General features: G+C 40.0%; 2 protein-coding genes across 2 annotated transcripts in view; one reads left to right on the top strand and one right to left on the bottom strand.

Moving 5' to 3' along the window:
- LOC148436362 (uncharacterized) overlaps positions 1-23918 on the bottom strand; it is a 98154-nt gene that overhangs the window by 31866 nt on the left and 42370 nt on the right. The gene's annotated exons all lie outside the window — the stretch shown is intronic.
- LOC148436361 (uncharacterized) overlaps positions 16791-23918 on the top strand; it is a 69291-nt gene continuing 62163 nt past the window's right edge. The window contains exons 1-2 of the mRNA XM_088464963.1: positions 16791-17163; position 18101. Of these exons, the coding sequence (XP_088321089.1) occupies positions 16852-17163; position 18101 (313 nt within the window). The 5' untranslated portion in view covers positions 16791-16851. The remainder of the gene's footprint in view (positions 17164-18100; positions 18102-23918) is intronic.

The following is a 23918-nucleotide window of genomic DNA, read 5'->3' as shown; positions in this document are numbered from 1 at the left end:
ATACACTATGTATGACACATATAATGGGTTACTGTGATCACTGGTCCTGTATATGCTGGAATTATGACACACAATACACTATGTATGACACATATAATGGGTTACTGTGATCACTGGTCCTGTATATGCTGGAATTATGACACACTATACACTTTGTATGACACATATAATGGGTTACTGTGATCACTGGTCCTGTATATGCTGGTATTATGACACACTACACTATGTATGACACATATAATGGGTTACTGTGATCACTGGTCCTCTATATGCTGGAATTATGACACAATACACTATGTATGACACATATAATGGGTTACTGTGATCACTGGTCCTGTATATGCTGGAATTATGACACACAATACACTATGTATGACACATGTAATGGGTTACTGTGATCACTGGTCCTGTATAGGCTGGAATTATGACACACAATACACTATGTATGACACATCTAATGGGTTACTGTGATCGCTGGTCCTGTATAGGCTGGAATTATGACACACAATACACTATGTATGACACATCTAATGGGTTACTGTGATCGCTGGTCCTGTATAGGCTGGAATTATGACACACAATACACTATGTATGACACATATAATGGGTTACTGTGATCACTGGTCCTGTATATGCTGGAATTATGACACACAATACACTATGTATGACACATATAATGGGTTACTGTGATCACTGGTCCTGTATATGCTGGAATTATGACACACACTACACTATGTATGACACATATAATGGGTTACTGTGATCGCTGGTCCTGTATATGCTGGAATTATGACACAGACTACACTATGTATGACACATATAATGGGTTACTGTGATCGCTGGTCCTGTATATGCTGGAATTATGACACACACTACACTATGTATGACACATATAATGGGTTACTGTGATCTCTGGTCCTGTATATGCTGGAATTATGACACACACTACACTATGTATGACACATATAATGGGTTACTGTGATCGCTGGTCCTGTATAGGCTGGAATTATCACACACAATACACTATGTATGACACATATAATGGGTTACTGTGATCACTGGTCCTGTATATGGTGGAATTATGACACACAATACACTATGTATGACACATATAATGGGTTACTGTGATCACTGGTCCTGTATATGCTGGAATTATGATACACAATACACTATGTATGACACATATAATGGTTACTGTGATCACTGGTCCTGTATATGCTGGAATTATGACACACAATACACTATGTATGACACATATAATGGGTTACTGTGATCACTGGTCCTGTATATGCTGGAATTATGACACACAATACACTATGTATGACACATATAATGGGTTACTGTGATCGCTGGTCCTGTATATGCTGGAATTATGACACACAATACACTATGTATGACACATCTAATGTCTTACTGTGATCGCTGGTCCTGTATATGCTGGAATTATGACACACAATACACTATGTATGACGCATATAATGGGTTACTGTGATCTCTGGTCCTGTATATGCTGGAATTATGACACACAATACACTATGTATTACACATATAATGGGTTACTGTGATCGCTGGTCCTGTACATGCTGGAATTATGACACATATAATGGGTTACTGTGATCACTGGTCCTGTACATGCTGGAATTATGACACACAATACACTATGTATGACACATATAATGGGTTACTGTGATCACTGGTCCTGTATATACTGGAATTATGACACACAATACACTATGTATGACACATATAATGGGTTACTGTGATCACTGGTCCTGTATATACTGGAATTATGACACACAATACACTATGTATGACACATATAATGGGTTACTGTGATACTGGTCCTGTATATGCTGGAATTATGACACAGAATACACTATGTATGACACATATAATGGGTTACTGTGATCTCTGGTCCTGTATATGCTGGAATTATAACACACAATACACTATGTATGACGCATATAATGGGTTACTGTGATCTCTGGTCCTGTATAGGCTGGAATTATGACACACATAATACACTATGTATGACACATATAATGGGTTACTGTGATCGCTGGTCCTGTATAGGCTGGAATTATGACACACAATACACTATGTATGACACATATAATGGTTACTGTGATCACTGGACCTGTATATGCTGGAATTATCACACACAATACACTATGTATGACACATATAATGGGTTACTGTGATCACTGGTCCTGTATATGCTGGAATTATGATACACAATACACTATGTATGACACATATAATGGTTACTGTGATCACTGGTCCTGTATATGCTGGAATTATGACACACAATACACTATGTATGACACATATAATGGGTTACTGTGATCACTGGTCCTGTATATGCTGGAATTATGACACACAATACACTATGTATGACACATATAATGGGTTACTGTGATCACTGGTCCTGTATATGCTGGAATTATGACACACAATACACTATGTATGACACATATAATGGGTTACTGTGATCACTGGTCCTGTATATGCTGGAATTATGTCACACAATACACTATGTATGACGCATATAATGGGTTACTGTGATCTCTGGTCCTGTATATGCTGGAATTATGACACACAATACACTATGTATGACACATATAATGGGTTACTGTGATCGCTGGTCCTGTATATGCTGGAATTATGACACACAATACACTATGTATGACACATATAATGGGTTACTGTGATCGCTGGTCCTGTATAGGCTGGAATTATGACACACATAATACACTATGTATGACACATATAATGGGTTACTGTGATCGCTGGTCCTGTATATGCTGGAATTATGACACACAATACACTATGTATGACACATATAATGGTTACTGTGATCACTGGTCCTGTATATGCTGGAATTATGACACACAATACACTATGTATGACACATCTAATGGGTTACTGTGATCACTGGTCCTGTATATGCTGGAATTATGACACACAATACACTATGTATGACATATAATGGGTTACTGTGATCACTGGTCCTGTATATGCTGGAATTATGACACACAATACACTATGTATGACACATCTAATGGCTTACTGTGATCGCTGGTCCTGTATATGCTGGAATTATGACACACAATACACTATGTATGACACATATAATGGGTTACTGTGATCACTGGTCCTGTATATGCTGGAATTATGACACACAATACACTATGTATGACACATCTAATGGCTTACTGTGATCGCTGGTCCTGTATATGCTGGAATTATGACACACAATACACTATGTATGACACATCTAATGGCTTACTGTGATCGCTGGTCCTGTATATGCTGGAATTATAACACACAATACACTATGTATGACGCATATAATGGGTTACTGTGATCTATGGTCCTGTATATGCTGGAATTATGACACACAATACACTATGTATGACACATATAATGGGTTACTGTGATCGCTGGTCCTGTACATGCTGGAATTATGACACACAATACACTATGTATGACACATATAATGGGTTACTGTGATCACTGGTCCTGTATATGCTGGAATTATGACACACAATACACTATGTATGACACATATAATGGGTTACTGTGATCACTGGTCCTGTATATACTGGAATTATGACACACAATACACTATGTATGACACATATAATGGGTTACTGTGATCACTGGTCCTGTATATACTGGAATTATGACACACAATACACTATGTATGACACATATAATGGGTTACTGTGATCACTGGTCCTGTATATGCTGGAATTATGACACACAATACACTATGTATGACACATATAATGGGTTACTGTGAATACTGGTCCTGTATATGCTGGAATTATGACACAGAATACACTATGTATGACACATATAATGGGTTACTGTGATCTCTGGTCCTGTATATGCTGGAATTATAACACACAATACACTATGTATGACGCATATAATGGGTTACTGTGATCTCTGGTCCTGTATATGCTGGAATTATGACACACAATACACTATGTATGACACATATAATGGGTTACTGTGATCGCTGGTCCTGTATATGCTGGAATTATGACACACAATACACTATGTATGACACATATAATGGGTTACTGTGATCGCTGGTCCTGTATAGGCTGGAATTATGACACACATAATACACTATGTATGACACATATAATGGGTTACTGTGATCGCTGGTCCTGTATAGGCTGGAATTATGACACACAATACACTATGTATGACACATATACTGGTTACTGTGATCACTGGACCTGTATATGCTGGAATTATCACACACAATACACTATGTATGACACATATAATGGGTTACTGTGATCACTGGTCCTGTATATGGTGGAATTATGACACACAATACACTATGTATGACACATATAATGGGTTACTGTGATCACTGGTCCTGTATATGCTGGAATTATGACACACAATACACTATGTATGACACATATAATGGTTACTGTGATCACTGGTCCTGTATATGCTGGAATTATGACACACAATACACTATGTATGACACATATAATGGGTTACTGTGATCACTGGTCCTGTATATGCTGGAATTATGACACACAATACACTATGTATGACACATATAATGGGTTACTGTGATCACTGGTCCTGTATATGCTGGAATTATGACACACAATACACTATGTATGACACATATAATGGGTTACTGTGATCACTGGTCCTGTATATGCTGGAATTATGACACACAATACACTATGTATGACACATATAATGGGTTACTGTGATCACTGGTCCTGTATATGCTGGAATTATGACACACAATACACTATGTATGACACATCTAATGGCTTACTGTGATCGCTGGTCCTGTATATGCTGGAATAATGACACAATACACTATGTATGACACATATAATGGGTTACTGTGATCACTGGTCCTGTATATGCTGGAATTATGACACACAATACACTATGTATGACACATCTAATGGCTTACTGTGATCGCTGGTCCTGTATATGCTGGAATTATGACACACAATACACTATGTATGACACATCTAATGGCTTACTGTGATCGCTGGTCCTGTATATGCTGGAATTATAACACACAATACACTATGTATGACGCATATAATGGGTTACTGTGATCTCTGGTCCTGTATATGCTGGAATTATGACACACAATACACTATGTATGACACATATAATGGGTTACTGTGATCGCTGGTCCTGTACATGCTGGAATTATGACACACAATACACTATGTATGACACATATAATGGGTTACTGTGATCACTGGTCCTGTATATGCTGGAATTATGACACACAATACACTATGTATGACACATATAATGGGTTACTGTGATCACTGGTCCTGTATATACTGGAATTATGACACACAATACACTATGTATGACACATATAATGGGTTACTGTGATCACTGGTCCTGTATATACTGGAATTATGACACAGAATACACTATGTATGACACATATAATGGGTTACTGTGATCTCTGGTCCTGTATATGCTGGAATTATAACACACAATACACTATGTATGACGCATATAATGGGTTACTGTGATCTCTGGTCCTGTATATGCTGGAATTATGACACACAATACACTATGTATGACACATATAATGGGTTACTGTGATCGCTGGTCCTGTATATGCTGGAATTATGACACACATAATACACTATGTATGACACATATAATGGGTTACTGTGATCGCTGGTCCTGTATAGGCTGGAATTATGACACACAATACACTATGTATGACACATATTAAAGCTGGATAAGTGCTAATTATGCCCTCTTCATTGACTGACCACACTCACTCTAAAATCGAGCATTTGGAAACCCCCCTCTAGAAATCCTGCGTTTGCCACTGCTGCACAGCCTTAATTATACACACCCCCTGCAACGGCCTCCCAACGTACATTCCCCCGGCCACCCCCCGTCAACACCCACGAACGGCACTTCCTGTCGTCAGCATCGGAGGGGTCTCCGTCCTCGCTGTGTATGCCGTGCGATCCTTTACTCGCCGCACAGACTGGTTCATGCAGATGCAGTATGCAAACATCGGCCGGTTCTATGCGTTCCTTGCTGAATCGGGCCCTGAGCCTGTAACTCTGTATACACTACATCCATCGGGCATCTCTCCCTGGCTGCAGAAGCGTTGTCGGTGGTGCCGGCCCCTCTAGCAGCCAGCTGAGCTCTCTGTACACAGGAGACCGGGAGGTGATCCCTGCATGTGACAGGACGGAGCTGCAACAGTAACCCGGCCGGGGGCTCCCAGCAACAGCAAGGAGGTACCCACTACCCCATGTGCTGTCTATCCTTACCTCCTCAGTACCCTCAGTACTGCCCCAGCTGCTATCCTGACCCAGCACTGCCCCTAACCCTCTCCTTGTCCCACCACTACTGCCCTGGCTGCTATCTACCCTTGCCCCCTCCCTAACCCCAGCACTGCCTGCCCCTAGCCTACTCCTTGCCACCCAGCAATGTCGCAACAACTGTCTGCACTTACCCCTCCCTACCCCCAGCCCTGCCTGCCCTTACTCCCCTCTAGTTTCAGCTCTACCCAAACTTCTCCCTGTCTTTACCCCCAGCTCTACCCCAAACCCCTGTACCCCAACTGCTACATACCCCCCAGCACTGTCCCAATTCCTACCTACCATCAACTCCCATAATATGTGAGTGGCCCCAGAAAAAGTGGAATAGGACCCCATTTTTTTTAAAGTAAGGGGTCCCTGGGACCCACAGTTTTATTCGCTCAACGAGATCACTTGCCAATGGTAATAAGACATAGGGTACAAGGACATAGGGTGTGAGGAGAGGACTAGGGGGCTGGGTGATCCCACCCCACAGTATATATCCCCCTGACCCTGCTGTGCTATACATATATATATATATATATATATATATATATATTATATAATGAAAAAACAGAGTTCACTCACCAGGGCTCACTCACCAGTAGGTGTAAAAACACCTACTTTAATAATACCAGCATTGGTGCAGTATAAGAGTCGACGTTTCGACCGCAGAAACGCGTTTTTTTTCAAGACCCCTCCAGTGCAGACAGACAAAACACAGTAATAAGGAATAGGGTACAATAGAGTATGCTCTCTGGTTGCATGCTGAATGGATGTCTCTCTAAAAGCTGTCTTGACAAAGACCCTCCGGGGCCAAAACGTCGACTATACTTCTTGAATGTTGGTTTAATAAAAAGTTGATTTCTTCTCATACACGAGCGGTGAGTGCCCTGATTTTGGCTTTTGTGCCAATCCCTGGATTATATTATTGGATTGACTTTTTCTCTTCTCCTTCAAGGAGCACCCTGCATACAATTTATATTTTCGATGTGAGTGCAGATCCCAATAATATATATATATATATATATATATATATATATATATATATAGAGAGAGAGAAATGGTAATAAGGCATAGGGTATGAGGGGAGGGCTAGGAAACTGTGTGACCCCCCCAGTCGCTGCACAATATACCTACACTACTACTATAATTGCATCCTATATATAGCGTTCCCGCTAGGCTGTTTTAGCAGGGTGCCGCACCCTGCCCTAATTCTAAAGGACAAAAAGTACCCTGCCCTCCGGCGCAGCACCCCGCTGAAACAGCCTGCGGGTGACGTCCCCACCTGCTGGTTGCAGTGTCCCGTGGGTGGGGAAAACTGCGGTGTAGCAGTAGTCGCTGGTGAATGGATGCCAGGCGCATGCGCCCAGCATCCATTCACACTGATAGCGCTTGGGGGCTGCCCGGCAAGTGCTGGGCGCGCCCACAAGAGTGACGAAAAGGGGGACGCGCCTTTTCAGACGCGCGCTTAGACGTGCCCTTTTTCTAGGTACCGTGCCCGGCGCCGGGCCTAGAGGGAACACTACAGTTCCTACTAGACCATTAAAGAAGTAAGTACATATTTACATTTTAAAACACATTATACTTTAAATATACAGTTACACATTTTAAATGGATATGTGGTGTGCTTTACACACCACAGCGCTGCAGCTCAGGTCCTCCTTTCCCGGCTCAGTGCTGCACATACTTTTTAAAATACATTATACATTTTATCCATCTTCTATGTTTTATTTAGTGTGATCACTAGGCTTTGTTAATACAGCCCTGCAGTGCCAGTGTTCTGCAGCCTGGCTCTAGACTCCCGGCTACAGCGACTCTCCCTGCATCGCTGGAGCTTCCTGGGCTGTGGCACATAGGTAACATTAAAATATTTACACACACGGCGCCTGATGCCGGTAATGCATTTGAAATTGGCACCAAGCGCCGATAGGTCTCTTTGAAAATGGCGCCGCGATACATGGGTTAACTCCTTCAGTGCAGCAGTCGCCATTTCTCCTTCATCCACTAGGGGACACTGGAAGGCATAGACGGGGTATAGATGGTGCTAAAGTGGAGCTGTAGCACTTAAATTTTTTTAATAAGTGTGACTAGCTCCTCCCCCTCTATAGCGTTCCCGCTAGGCTGTTTTAGCGGGGCGCGGCACCCTGCCCTCCTTCTGGAGGGCAAAAAGCGCCCTGCCCTAACAGCCTGCGGGAGCCGTTCTCACCCGCGGGACGCAGTGTCCCGCGGGTGGACAAACATGCGGTGACCCGGTCACCGCCGGAGAACAGACGCCGGGCGCATGCGCCCGGCATCTATTCTCCCTTTCTGCAGCGCTTGGGGGCTGCCCGGCATGTCCGTAAGTGCCGGGCACGCCCCCAAGTATGACGAAAAGGGGACACGTCTTATAGACACGCCCCCTTTTCATAACCACGCCCCCTTTTCGGAGGCGCGCGCAGAAGATTGCCCTCTCTAGCTCCGGCGCCCTGCCTGCCGCCGGACCTAGAGGGAACACTATATATATATATATATATATATATATATATACCTACACCACTACTATAATTACTTCCTATATATACCTACACTACTATAATTACCTCCTATATATACCTACACTACTACTATAACTACCTCCTATATATACCTACACTACTACTATAATTACCTCCTATATATACCTACACTACTACTATAATTACCTCCTATATATACCTACACTACTACTATAATTACCTCCTATATATACCTACACTACTACTATAATTACCTCCTATATATACCTACACTACTACTATAATTACCTCCTATATATACCTACACTACTACTATAATTACCTCCTATATATACCTACACTACTACTATAATTACCTCCTATATATACCTACACTACTACTATAATTACCTCCTGTATATACCTACACTACTACTATAATTACTTCCTATATATACCTACACTGCTACTATAATTACCTCCTGTATATACCAACACTGCTACTATAATTACCTCCTATATATACCTACACTACTACTATAATTACATCCTATATATACCTACACTACTACTATAATTACCTCCTATATATACCTACACCACTACTATAATTACCTCCTATATATACCTACACTACTACTATAATTACCTCCTATATATACCTACACCACTACTATAATTACCTCCTATATATATCTACACTACTACTATAATTACATCCTATAAATACCTACACCACTACTATAATTACCTCCTATATATATATGTAGTATGGGGAAGAAGAAGAAAACTCTCTTGTTGGGGGCACTCGAATGTAAAGGTTATAATAAGAATAATATATAAAAAATAACTTTTATTAGATATATTTTAAAATACCAAAAAACAAGTCTGAGCCTGTTACTTATTGGCATTACTGTTGGAATAACAGCTATAAACTATCACAAGCAGAACACGAACATACATAGAACATAAGACAACATATAATACAATACTTATCAAAATTGTGTGAAGCTAAGTGAAATATTACAAATGGGTCTATAATTCTCTGTCTCATACAATATTGAGACCTATATAAAACATATACTAGTTCAATGACCTCATAATGTCGTCATAGCACAATGGCTAATCAGAATTACGGCAGAAGCATACAAGGAAATCTTCTAGAAAAGAATGTGATAATAACCATACAATATTCAATATAGGTTACGTGAGATATCACAGCACAATAACACTGAACAGTAATCAGAGAAATACAATGATAAGGGGGTCAGATGATGCTGCCATGACGAATCCCGCCTGTACACAGCCGGATTCGAGGGTCTGAGACGCGCGTTTCACTGTCGCTTCCTCAGTCAGATGCATGTTATTTCATTACGATAACTATTGTCTCTATGAGTACTCTCATTGGGGTGCGCCTATTAGAGGTTCCTGCAATGTTTACACCAGGACCTTCTTTTTAACACAGTCCAACAGCAGATACTCATTGTACTTATTCCCTACCCTGGGAGTACCTTTATAGTACGCTCACATGCCATTCAATGGTTATACAATGGCATGCAGCAGCTGCTATTTTGTAAACTCCACATAAAGGAGTAGCTTTACTTTTACCTATAACCTTACTGTCTACAAGTACCTGGGTGGCATCACAGGCGACCTACGTGTGATCTGCCTCTCATTACAACTTGTGATTTACTTATATTCATTTTGATATTTGCAGGGTCAGCTATTATTTCATCTGACCCCCTTATCATTGTATTTCTCTGATTACTGTTCAGTGTTATTGTGCTGTGATATCTCACGTAACCTATATTGAATATTGTATGGTTATTATCATATTCTTTTCTAGAAGATTTCCTTGTATGCTTCTGCCGTAATTCTGATTAGCCATTGTGCTATGACGACATTATGAGGTCATTGAACTAGTATATGTTTTATATAGGTCTCAATATTGTATGAGACAGAGAATTATAGACCTATTTGTAATATTTCACTTAGCTTCACACAATTTTGATAAGTATTGTATTATATGTTGTCTTATGTTCTATGTATGTTCGTGTTCTGCTTGTGATAATTTATAGCTGTTATTCCAACAGTAATGCCAATAAGTAACAGGCTCAGACTTGTTTTTGGTATTTTAAAATATATCTAATAAAAGTTATTTTTTAAATATTATTCTTATTATAACCTTTACATTCGAGTGCCCCCAACAAGAGAGTTTTCTTCTTCTTCCCCATACTACGTTTATCTATACTCTCATGGGGAGCACCTCCACACTTTACAATATTTTTGCTTGACACCTATACTAGGGTTTGATATTTATAATTGTGGATTTTCATTATTCTTTTGACTAATTATATCCAATATATTATATCCTGTGCTCAAACTATATCCCCCTATTCCCCCCTTCCCTGGTCATTTATGTACCTCCTATATATACCTACACTACTACTATAACTACTTCCTATATATACCTACACTACTACTATAATTACTTCCTATATATACCTACACTACTACTATAATTACCTCCTATATATATATATATATATATATATATATATATATCTACACTACTACTATAATTACCTCCTATATATACCAACACTGCTACTATAATTACCTCCTATATATACCTACACTACTACTACAATAATAATTACATCCTATATATACCTACACTACTACTATAATTACATCCTGTAAATACCTACACTACTACTATAATTACCTCCTATATATACCTACACTACTACTATAATTACCTCCTATATATACCTACACTACTACTATAATTACCTCCTATATATACCTACACTACTACTATAATTACTTCCTATATATATTAGGGATGTGCAGGCTCGGATAGGTTCGAGTTTGCACGTGGAGTTCGGATTTTTCCCTCCAAAAAAACGGAACTCAGAACGAGGCAAAACGTCATCTTACATGGACGAACATCATCATTCCTGGACAAAAGACCAGGAATGATGATGTTCGTCCATGTAAGATGACGTTTTGCCTCGTTCTGAGTTCCGTTTTTTTGGAGGGAAAAATCCGAACTCCACGTGCAAACTCGAACCTATCCGAGCCTGCACATCCCTAATATATATATATATATATATATATATATATCTACACTACTACTATAATTACCTCCTATATATACCAACACTGCTACTATAATTACCTCCTATATATACCTACACTACTACTATAATAATAATTACATCCTATATATACCTACACTACTACTATAATTACATCCTGTAAATACCTACACCACTACTATAATTACCTCCTATATATACCTACACTACTACTATAACTACCTCCTATATATACCTGTACTACTACTATAATTACCTCCTATATATACCTACACTACTACTATAATTACTTCCTATATATACCTACACTACTACTATAATTACATCCTATATATACCTACACCACTACTATAATTACCTCCTATATATACCTACACTACTACTATAACTACCTCCTATATATACCTACACTACTACTATAATTACTTCCTATATATACCTACACCACTACTATATGTACCTCCTATATATACCTACACTACTACTATAATTACCTCCTATATATACCTACACTACTATAATTACCTCCTATATATACCTACACTACTATAATTACCTCCTATATATACCTACACTACTACTATAATTACATCCTATATATACCTACACTACTACTATAATTACATCCTATATATACCTACACTACTACTATAATTACCTCCTATATATACCTACACCACTACTATAATTACCTCCTATATATACCTACACCACTACTATAATTACCTCCTATATATACCTATACTACTACTATAATTCCCATATATATCTACACTACTACTATAATTACATCCTATATATACCTACACCACTACTGTAATTACCTCCTATATATACCTACACCACTACTATAATTACCTCCTATATATACCTACACCACTACTATAATTACATCCTATATATACCTACACCACTACTATAATTACATCCTATATATACCTACACCACTACTATAATTACATCCTATATATACCTACACCACTACTATAATTACCTCCTATATATACCTACATTACTACTATAATTACCTCCTATATATACATACACTACTACTGTAATTACCTCCTATATATACATACACTACTACTGTAATTACCTCCTATATATACCTATACTACTACTATAATCACCTCCTATATATACCTACACTACTACTATAATTACCTCCTATATATACCTACACCATTACTATAATTACCTCCTATATATACCTACACTACTACTATAATTACTTCCCATATATACCTACACTACTACTATAATTACATCCTATATATACCTACACTACTACTATAATTACCTCCTGTATATACCTACACTACTACTATAATTACCTCCTATATATACCTACACTACTACTATAATTACCTCCTATATATACCTACACTAACTATAATTACCTCCTATATATACCTACACTACTACTATAATTACCTCCTATATATACCTACACTACTACTATAATTACCTCCTATATATACCTACACTACTACTATAATTACCTCCTATATATACCTACACCACTACTATAATTACCTCCTATATATACCTACACCACTACTATAATTACATCCTATATATACCTACACTACTACTATATTTACATCCTATATATACCTACACTACTACTATAATTACCTCCTATATATACCTACACTACTACTATAATTACCTCCTATATATGCCTACACCACTACTATAATTACCTCCTATATATACCTACACCACTACTAAAATTACTTCATATATATGCCTACACTACTACTATAATTTCTTCATATATATGCCTACACCACTACTATAATTACCTCCTATATATACCTACACCACTACTATAATTACCTCCTATATATACCTACACTACTACTATAATTACCTCCTATATATATCTACTATACTACTATAATTACTTCCTATATATACCTACACCACTACTATAATTACTTCCTATATATTCCTACACCACTACTATAATTACCTCCTATATATACCTACACCACTACTATAATTTCCTCCTATATATACCTACACCACTACTATAATTACCTCCTATATATACCTACATCACTACTATAATTACCTCCTATATATACCTACATCACTACTATAATTACCTCCTATATATACCTACACCACTACTATAATTACCTCCTATATATACCTACACCACTACTATAATTAACTCATATATACCTACACCACTACTATAATTAACTCCTATATATACCTACACCACTACTATAATTACCTCCTATATATACCTACACCACTACTATAATTACCTCCTATATATACCTACACCACTACTATAATTACCTCCTATATATACCTATACTACTACTATAATTCCCATATATATCTACACTACTACTATAATTACATCCTATATATACCTACACTACTACTGTAATTACCTCCTATATATACCTACACTACTACTATAATTACCTCCTATATATACCTATACTACTACTATAATTACTTCTTATATATACCTACACTACTACTATTATTACCTCCTATATATACCTACACTACTACTATAATTACCCCCTATATATACCTACACTACTACTATAATTACCTCCTGTATATACCTACACTACTACTATAATTACCTCCTATATATACCTACACTACTACTATAATTACCTGCTATATATACACCTACACTACTACTATAATTACCTCCTATATATACCTACACTACTACTATAATTACCTCCTGTATATACCTACACTACTACTATAATTACCTCCTATATATACCTACACTACTACTATAATTATCTCCTATATATACCTACACTACTACTATAATTACCTCCTATATATACCTACACTACTACTATAATTATCTCCTATATATACCTACACTACTACTATAATTACCTCCTATATATACCTACACTACTACTATAATTACCTCCTATATATACCTACACTACTACTATAATTACCCCCTATATATACCTACACTACTACTATAATTACCTCCTGTATATACCTACACTACTACTATAATTACCTCCTATATATACCTACACTACTACTATAATTACCTGCTATATATACCTACACCACTACTATAATTACCCCCTATATATACCTACACTACTACTATAATTACCTCCTATATATACCTACACCACTACTATAATTACCTCCTGTATATACCTACACTACTACTGTAATCACCTCCTATATATACCTACACCACTACTATAATTACTTCCTATATATACCTACACCACTACTATAATTACCTCCTATATATACCTACACCACTACTATAATTACCTCCTATATATACCTACACTACTACTATAATTACCTCCTGCATAACGGTGGGTTTCGTTCTGATCGGAATGAAATAGTACACACATGTGACCAATATGAGTGAGTACAAATGAACACACTTTATTTACAAGTAACAAACAAACAATAAACAAACAACATACAAAGTATACAGTATACTCAACTTTTGTCTATGTATTCAGATGACACCGGTAAATCATCATCTTCAGCATAAGATGTACTTCATCTTATCTTCTCTCTGGGGAGCCCTCGTTTTCCAACGCCCAGATAATTCAATTTACATTGCAGGCACCTCTACTGCAGAGTCTTAGGTCCATACATGAGCTAATGGGTCCTTTGTGTACCTCTGGTTTATATACCCTAGTCTGGGGTGTTGGCTTGCCGGATATTAAGCCCATATCAGTTACATACAGTGCTAGGTATCAAGCACTCCTTGGTCCAGCATAGCATTGACCAAACTTATCTCTATTGCACATGCTCCGTAAGCACTAAGATATTCAGACAAAGAGAATACAGTAATGACGTATCCTAATGTCTGGAGATGAACTCTATTTCAAGGCTCCTTTGTATAGAGTCTGGACATCAGTTAATTACCCATAATGCATAGCATCTCTACAAATCTTAGAGTGGAATGTGGTTCACTACTGATAAGAACATGTAGGCTATGAATGGCTCATTATACTTATAGTTGTAGAAATGGCAGGTGGGAGCTAGGCCTCAATTTATATCTTCTTTGACCCCAAAAGGTCATTTGACCATTCTATGGTAAAACAGCAACTGTATTAAGACCATCTCATTTCAAACCTCAAAGAGGCCTAGCAAGGGGTATAGGTGTGTGTTACAACTTATATGCCTATGTAGAAATTAACTATTTATCCCACTGATTACACCTCCTATATATACCTACACTACTACTATAATTACCTCCTATATATACCTACACTACTACTATAATTACCTGCTATATATACCTACACTACTACTATAATTGCCTCCTGTGTATACCTATACTACTATAATTGCCTCCTATGTATACCTTTACCAGGGCTTGACACATTTTTGTAAAATCTAGGTGCCAGCTTAAAAATTTGAAGCAGATCATCGTCCGCGACCAAGGACTTATACCAGAGGTTGGAAGCGGAGCCACTCGTGCAGCGTCCGGACACTACACGGTGACAACACACCAAACTGCTTATTAAGAACTGTCCGTTGCCAGTTCTTTGCCACAGCTGGTAATTGTTTTTCTTTCAGCTGACTGGGGATACCCCTATGATTTTCTTCTTTTGTTGTTTTATTTGTATATGTTTATAATTAAACTGTGCTTCACTATATTCCTCTATTTATATTTGTTTTTGAGACCACTGTGTCCACTGATGAGGAAAGTTTTCCTGACTCGTCACTTACAGGAATGTAATGTATATTCCAGCGAATGTGCATGAGATTACTATCTTTCGTTGTTTTAATGATATTCTATTGTTTAGTAGGGTGTGATTTTATTGATATTAAAGTTTTATTTGTTTTTTTTGCTTAATTTAGGGTGAAGCCCTGACTGATAATAAGACAGAAGACACAAAGGGAGAAGAAGAGACGTATGTAACTGATATGAAGGCAGAAGATATAGAGGGAGAAGAAGAGACGTATGTGACTGATATGAAGGCAGAAGATATAGAGGGAGAAGAGACGTATGTGACTGATATGAAGGCAGAAGATATAGAGGGAGAAGAGACGTATGTGACTGATATGAAGGCAGAAGATATAGAGGGAGAAGAAGAGACATGTGTGACTGATATGGAGGGAGAAGAAGAGACGTATGTGACTGATATGAAGGCAGGAGATATAGAGAGAGAAAAAGAGATGTATGTGAGGGGTGATCAGCAGTGTAAGGAGGAGGAAATCCGTACAGATATCGGCACAGTAGTAGTAGTAGTAGTAATCACTTATTACATAATAGAGTCACATATTCTCCTTGCACAGTCATTATAATAATCTCTTAATCTACACCCTCCTCTGCCAGTACAGACTAATGAGGACAATGTATATTTCAGTGATATATGATTATACAATATAGCACAGAATAATTACCCCCAGTACTCTAAGCCTGGGTACACACTCGAGTAACGGGCATTCATTTAGACATCACCTGTGAACAGTGATTGTGCGCCCACACTGGATCACTTTAATGAACAACGGAACGATTACCGTTACATCATTCATTAACCATGCACTGGCTGTAAGCGATATCGCTAGGTTTGATGTGCAACACGATCATGGGAGTGCACAATCGCCAGTACACACTGAGTGATGTAGGCAATATGTCGTTATGAAACCAGTGTTCGCAAATACGCACTATAGCGCGTATTTTACCCGATATTGGGCACTGGGGTCTCACTTTTATAAAGTAGTTGGGTCCCTGGGGATGCGCTGTGCTGTGGCCAATCCCTGACAGCTGGCTGCAGCACAGCGCGTCCCCCTGCAGAGAAAGACACAACGCTGTCTGTTATAGCAGCCAATGAGAGTCAGACTGCACGGCTGCGGAGCTCGCTGCCTGGAAGCCAAGTAGCGGCAGCAGTTTGGCACTTTCCGCGAGCCAGCAGCCAATAAGGAGGCAGGCGCAATGAGCCAATCATAGCCCCGCCCACTCGTGGTGTCTTGAATTAGACGCCGCTGAGGAGGAAACTTCAGTATAGCCGGCGGAGGAGAGGAGTGAAGACCTTCCGAAGAGAAGAGCGGCGCGGGAACAGTTCTGGCGGCCGCGCAAGAGGCCAGAAGACAGCGTGATCAAGAAGGAAGAAAGGAAGAGGCGGCGCCGCTGGCCAGAAGGATGAAGTTGAGGACCAGAGAGGACTGCGAGGGTGGAAAGTAAAAGAGCTAACGAAGCTCCACCCCGCAGCCTCTTCCACCGTACAGGTAGGCGGCCTTGGGCCACCGTTATTTAACCCCTCCCTAGACCACCAGGGTTGTCGGGCACTAGGCCCGTGGGATAAAGTCAGGCAATAGGCCTGTGGGTATATAGGTGGGCACAAGGTCCGGGCTACATAGGGGGCATTAGGCCCAATTTAAGGTGTCTGCCCCACAAATAGGTGTAAGTGACCTTGGCATTAGGCCCAGGTCACTAAAAGGTGAATAGGTGGGCCAATACTGGGTGCAATGCATAGGGGGTCAACTACTGGTGGCACTGCATAGGGGGAATTACTACTGCGGGCACTGCATAGGCAGGATTACTGCTGGGGGCAATGCGTAGGGGGTCAACTACTAGGGGCAATGCATAGGGGGACGACTACTGGGGGCAATGCATAGGGGGACTACTAGGGGCAATGCATAGGGTGACTAAAGGGTATTAATGTGCGGCATAATGTGTAAAGGCCGGGCATGGCTGTGTGGCATCATTTGTAAGGGGTTAGGGGAGGTCTGAGAGATATATGTGGAGCTCTAAAGCATAAATTATTTTGGGACCCAGAAATGGTCAGGAAGGACCCCATTTTTTTAAAGTGGAGGGTCGCTGGGACCCACATATTTTGTCACTCACCACGATCACTGTGGAACGGCATATCGGCCCGACATCGCTCCAGCTGTACCTATCTTAAAACACACCAGTAGAAAGTTCCATCCATTCCACCATGAATTAAAAGGCACCATCATAATCTCACTAAAGGTTAAAGCTCCCATATCCAGAAATACGGAATATTCTAAAATATGGAATTTTTTTTAGCATGACTGAGATAGTGGCACCTTTCCTCTCTGATGGTTCAGTGTGAACAAACTTTGTGTAATGCACAAAGTTATTAAACCTAATGTATGAAATTACCTTCAAGCTGTGTGTATATGAAACATAAATGCGTTCTGTGTTTAGACTTGGATCCCAGCCTCGAGTTCACTCATTATGGTATGTAAATATTCCAAAATACGGAAAAATCCAGTATCCAAAATACCCCTGGTCCCAAGCATTTTGGATCTGGGAGACTCAACCTGTATTAAATTAAATAGTCCCTTCATAAATAAAATTACTCACACCAATAATTAGAACCTACCCTCACCATTAAGTTAGTACACCTCCCTGTCCTTATGCACCTAGTTCATATAAGCCTTCCCGAAAACTTACCTTATTTCCATGGCCATCTGTGTTGTAGACACCTCTCTTGCTCTGAGGAGTCCCAGCACAACGGGTTGGTGGTGCACAGGTAAGGTGGAACTGCTGTCCCATAGATGACAAGGTTGGGAATTCCACCTTGTTTAGCCAATCATCTAGCTAATGGATAGAAGTCCCATTCCCCCCCACCACGCCCCCTACCCTGTGATCTGAGAAGGACAGTCTTCACTACTCCCTGGACGAAAGGCACAAAACTGAAAGTGATGTAATGTGTACCGGTCAGTCCCAGAAGAAACTATGGTCCCTTCCAGATTTGGAGCAGGCACTTCTTTGATGTCCATGGACACCACACATTCAACAATACTGTTGACGATTGGTCACGTGGACTCTTTACCCACAATCTGAACCATTTGCCATTTTCTAAATAAGAATTGGTCAAGAAGATCTGCCTAGTTTCTGAACCATGAAAATCTCTTCTACTGGATGCAAAACAGAATTCCAAGTAGTGCCCAAGAACTATTTATGTAATGTCACAAAACCCATAATCTCAAGTGCAGAAGATCACGGTATCAGCTGACACCCGGAGAAACAAATGTTCTGCGCTTCCCAGAAGAGAACTGACAAATATTTTCTAGCTGAAAGAAAAAACGCAGAAGTATCTCTGATTGTGTGAGATCTCCTGAGACTCAATCACTTTGCAAGGAACAAACATTTTTATATGGAGTCTGTAAGATTTATTTTCAGGGGGCGATTCAATTTTTTTTAAAGTAATATCAAAGATTAGGTGAAATGGTGGTTCCTCAGAAATGGAATGGACTGTGTTAATGATAGATACAAACTCTAAGGGTTTGTGGGCTCATCTGTACAATAAAGTAATGTTAACTGTATGGAGGCCAGAGAAAGACATGGCTAGCCAGAATCGGTATGAAATACCGATGGACGGGATGCCGGCTGTTAGTACACTGACAGCGGCAACACTTATGTTCAAATCCCGACAGCGGAACGGTGAGTACTGTTCCCCTGTCCTATTTAACCCCTAACCCTTACCCTCCTTTACTGTACCCAAATACTAACCCCCCGGTAAGTGCCTAAGCCTCCCCCCTTAGTGCCTAACCCTAAACCTCCCCCTGGTGGTGCCTGAACCTAGCCCCCCACTGCCAGGAGCCTAACCCTAACCTCTCCCCTCCTGCAGCCTAATGCTAACACCCCCAGGGGCGTCTAAGACCCCCCCGTCTCCCAAGACTGATATTTTTCCACGGTGTCCTTACGATCGGGATGCCGTCTCCCGGGATCCTAACGTCGGCATCCCGAGTCTTGTCAGGATTTTGGCGCTGGTGTTGTCTCGGCATTCGGAAATCCGATGACTGGGTTACGGTAGACGGCACTGCCACGAGTACACTTAGAAGTGCAGCCGCCCACTCAATGTCAGGAACCTTACCCACCTCTGGGGTATCGCGGAGAGTGCTGCTGGCGGGTCCTCTGCTTGATGGTGGTCTCGGGTCGGGAGCTCCGGCAGCGTTCACACTGGCTTTGGACACTGAATATGGTTATGGTGGCTCCTATCCGACTAGATGTGTCACTGAGGGGTCCTCCGTGTGCTGGTGGCCTCAGGGGGCTCGGGGTTGGGCATTGCCATGTTGGTCCTGGTCAGCTGTCCACTATGTCTCCAATGGGTATCCAGGTCAGCGGCCACCTGACAGCATCAACCAATCCCTGTGACAGTCGATATAAAGCCTTGCTCCTGTCAGCATTCAGTGCCTGAGCTTTGTTACTAATACATGCATCTGGTTCCAGCTCCCATGCTAAAGTTGTACCTGTGATTCTAACGACTCCGGCTCCTGTGTATTCATCAAAGTTTGGGTCACTCCGTCTCCAGTGTTATTTTCAATGTCTGGCTCCAGTGTGATCTCCAAGTCTGGTCCTACTCCAGCACCAGTATTATCACTAAGCCTGATCTCCTTCCATCTCTGGTATTTTCTCCAACTCAAGGTCCACCCTGGTCTGAGTGTGTTTCCCTAGTATAGTCCCATCTGTCCTCTACCTGCAAATCTGGCCTCAGTCCAGCCCAGTGTCTATTATTAGTACCATTCTTGGTTCTGACTATTATGGTATAATCTACGTTATATCGCCCTGCTGCTTATATTCGACCCTCTTTACTGCAAACCTTCTGTACCATCATTGAGCAGGTAAATACAAACAAATATAAAACCCAGGCGCTTAGGAGTTGATAGATTCTCTTCAGTCTCAATGCAGCTGTCTGAGGTAGTCGCCCTTATAAATATATATATATATATAACCACAGTCACAGAGGCTGGAGGTAATAATTGTTGTACTAAAGTCAAGTTTTAAAAAGATGCATAAACATTTATTTATAAATCAATCATATTAATAGTGTCAACAAGTGACCTCAAGTAAAACAATAACAACCTTAACAATATTAATAATGAACATGTAGCATGAAATGTATAATCCCTGGATATGGCCCAATATTAGATTCTCTCCTTTCTCCAGATATTGAAAGTGTAGTCTTTAAGATAGTCACTAATTAATAGTGAGGCTAATTAGCCTATACAATTAGATAGGTGGAAAGAGTTCTTTCAATTGGTATAATACCTGTAAAACTCCTGTCCCTTATTGCCAGAGTGTATAACGGAGACCATTGGAAATACACAACTTGTGCCTGGATGTTTAAATGCTCAACCTGACCAGCGGGGAGCGTCTGCGATAGGTGGTTGTCCGTTAGTATTCTGGGGTCGCAGATGATGAAGTCCCCGCTCGGTGCCACTCACAGCTCCAGCTGTATTGGTTCTGGGAGAAGGACCTAGGTGTTAGCCTGCGGCCGAATTGAAATTTCTGTCTTGTGCTCCGTATACCTCCAGGCAGTGCAGCAATGAGGTAGGGTCCGTTTCCCCAGCTGGCTTCCAAGTGAGCCCTTGCTCGTTGGTGGGGATGATGTTTGCTACTCCCTGGGAGATGGTTGAGCCGGGTGCTGCCGGCAGAAATCCACAGGTCTTTAGAGTTGCAGACAGGAGTTGAGTTGAGCCGTATCCACGGGATTTTTAGCATAGAATAACACCTACGCGTTTCAACATCTCAAGGACATCTTTTTCAAGGTGGATACAATGTAATCATGTCCAGATACTTAAATAGCATTCTAAATGAGCTACATTCAATCCAGCTGTTAATTAAAATATTTGATTTTGAGTACAACCATTTAAAATACTGATAAGAGATTCAAACAGGAGGGAGTATAGACTGCATAAATCAAGTCTATGCAGAAATTGTACTTAATGTTTAATTTGTAAATTGGAATGTGATAAAACACTATCTCAATAAAAACGTTTTTGAGATGTTTATTTTCAATAGACAGCTCACATTAAAATAATCTTATATGTCACGGTCTGCTTTATGTTTCTTAGTGGACTAGCGTATACTAGTCAAAAGAAGTTAATAATTAATAAATCAGTCTGGGAGTGTACACATATACATATATATGCATCTTTTTAAAACTTGACTTGAGTACAACAATTATTACCTCCAGCCTCTGCGACTGTGGTTTCTCTCTCTCTCTCTCTCTCTCTCTCTCTCTCTCTCTATCTATCTATATATATAAAATCATTGAGCAGATACCTGAGCCGCTACTGAGCAATACAGATTCCCCAGTCCTGACACTGGACAGGTACTAACAGATTTATTGAGCAGTGATACAGCGCACTCGGGGGCAATAATGAAATTGTTATAAATAATGGACTTGAACTACAAGTCCCAGTAATCTTGCACATATGTAAACGGATATTTGGAAACTAAAATGGTCACAAGATATATAAGGCAGACTTATTGGTGGATAGCGGAATGGAGTGAGCCATGGGGAGTAGAGCACAGAGGCAGGATAGGAGGCACAGAACAAATGCACTGATAAGCTGTGTGGGAAAAGAAAGGCTGAGGAGGCAGGACTGTGTAGGAGCAGTGAGGTATGAGGCACACGTACTGATGGACTGCAAGGCTGCACAGGCATAGCAATATTTACACTATGACACTTCTGTACTTTATAGTGGGACCGCGTGTAACTTGCAGGATCAGAGCATCAGGTGTTGGGTATATATATGGGCACCAGTGTGTACAATGTATATGTAATAATTACACTATGACACACCTGTAATGTATAGCAGCACCGTGTACATTATCAGGACAGCGTGTAACTTGCAGGCTCAGAGCAGCAGGTGCTGGGTACATATACGAGCACCAGTGTGTACAATGTATATGTAGCCATAGCTTGTTCTAGAGGTAAGACCTCTGCATTGCCGCAGGTACAGTTCTCCTGGATATTGCTCATCTTACCTACAAGCCTGGAGGCAGCCGTATTATTCTCACATTTCTGCTGTAATTTTATATAAACACCGGTCTGATATATTACAGCACATGTTATAGCTGTATTATCACCACACGTTGCTGTCATATTACAGAGTAATTCCCAGCACATGTTATAGCTGTATTATCACCACACGTTGCTGTCATATTACAGAGTAATTCCCAGCACAAATGATTATAATAAAGCTGTAATCCCTGCTCTATGTATAACGGA

This window comes from Taudactylus pleione, unplaced genomic scaffold, assembly GCF_031769625.1.
Source record: "Taudactylus pleione unplaced genomic scaffold, aTauple2 ptg001781l, whole genome shotgun sequence".
NCBI lineage: Eukaryota > Metazoa > Chordata > Amphibia > Anura > Myobatrachidae > Taudactylus > Taudactylus pleione.
The sequence above is the reverse complement of the archived record's forward strand: the minus strand, read 5'-3'. Positions and strand labels throughout refer to the sequence as shown.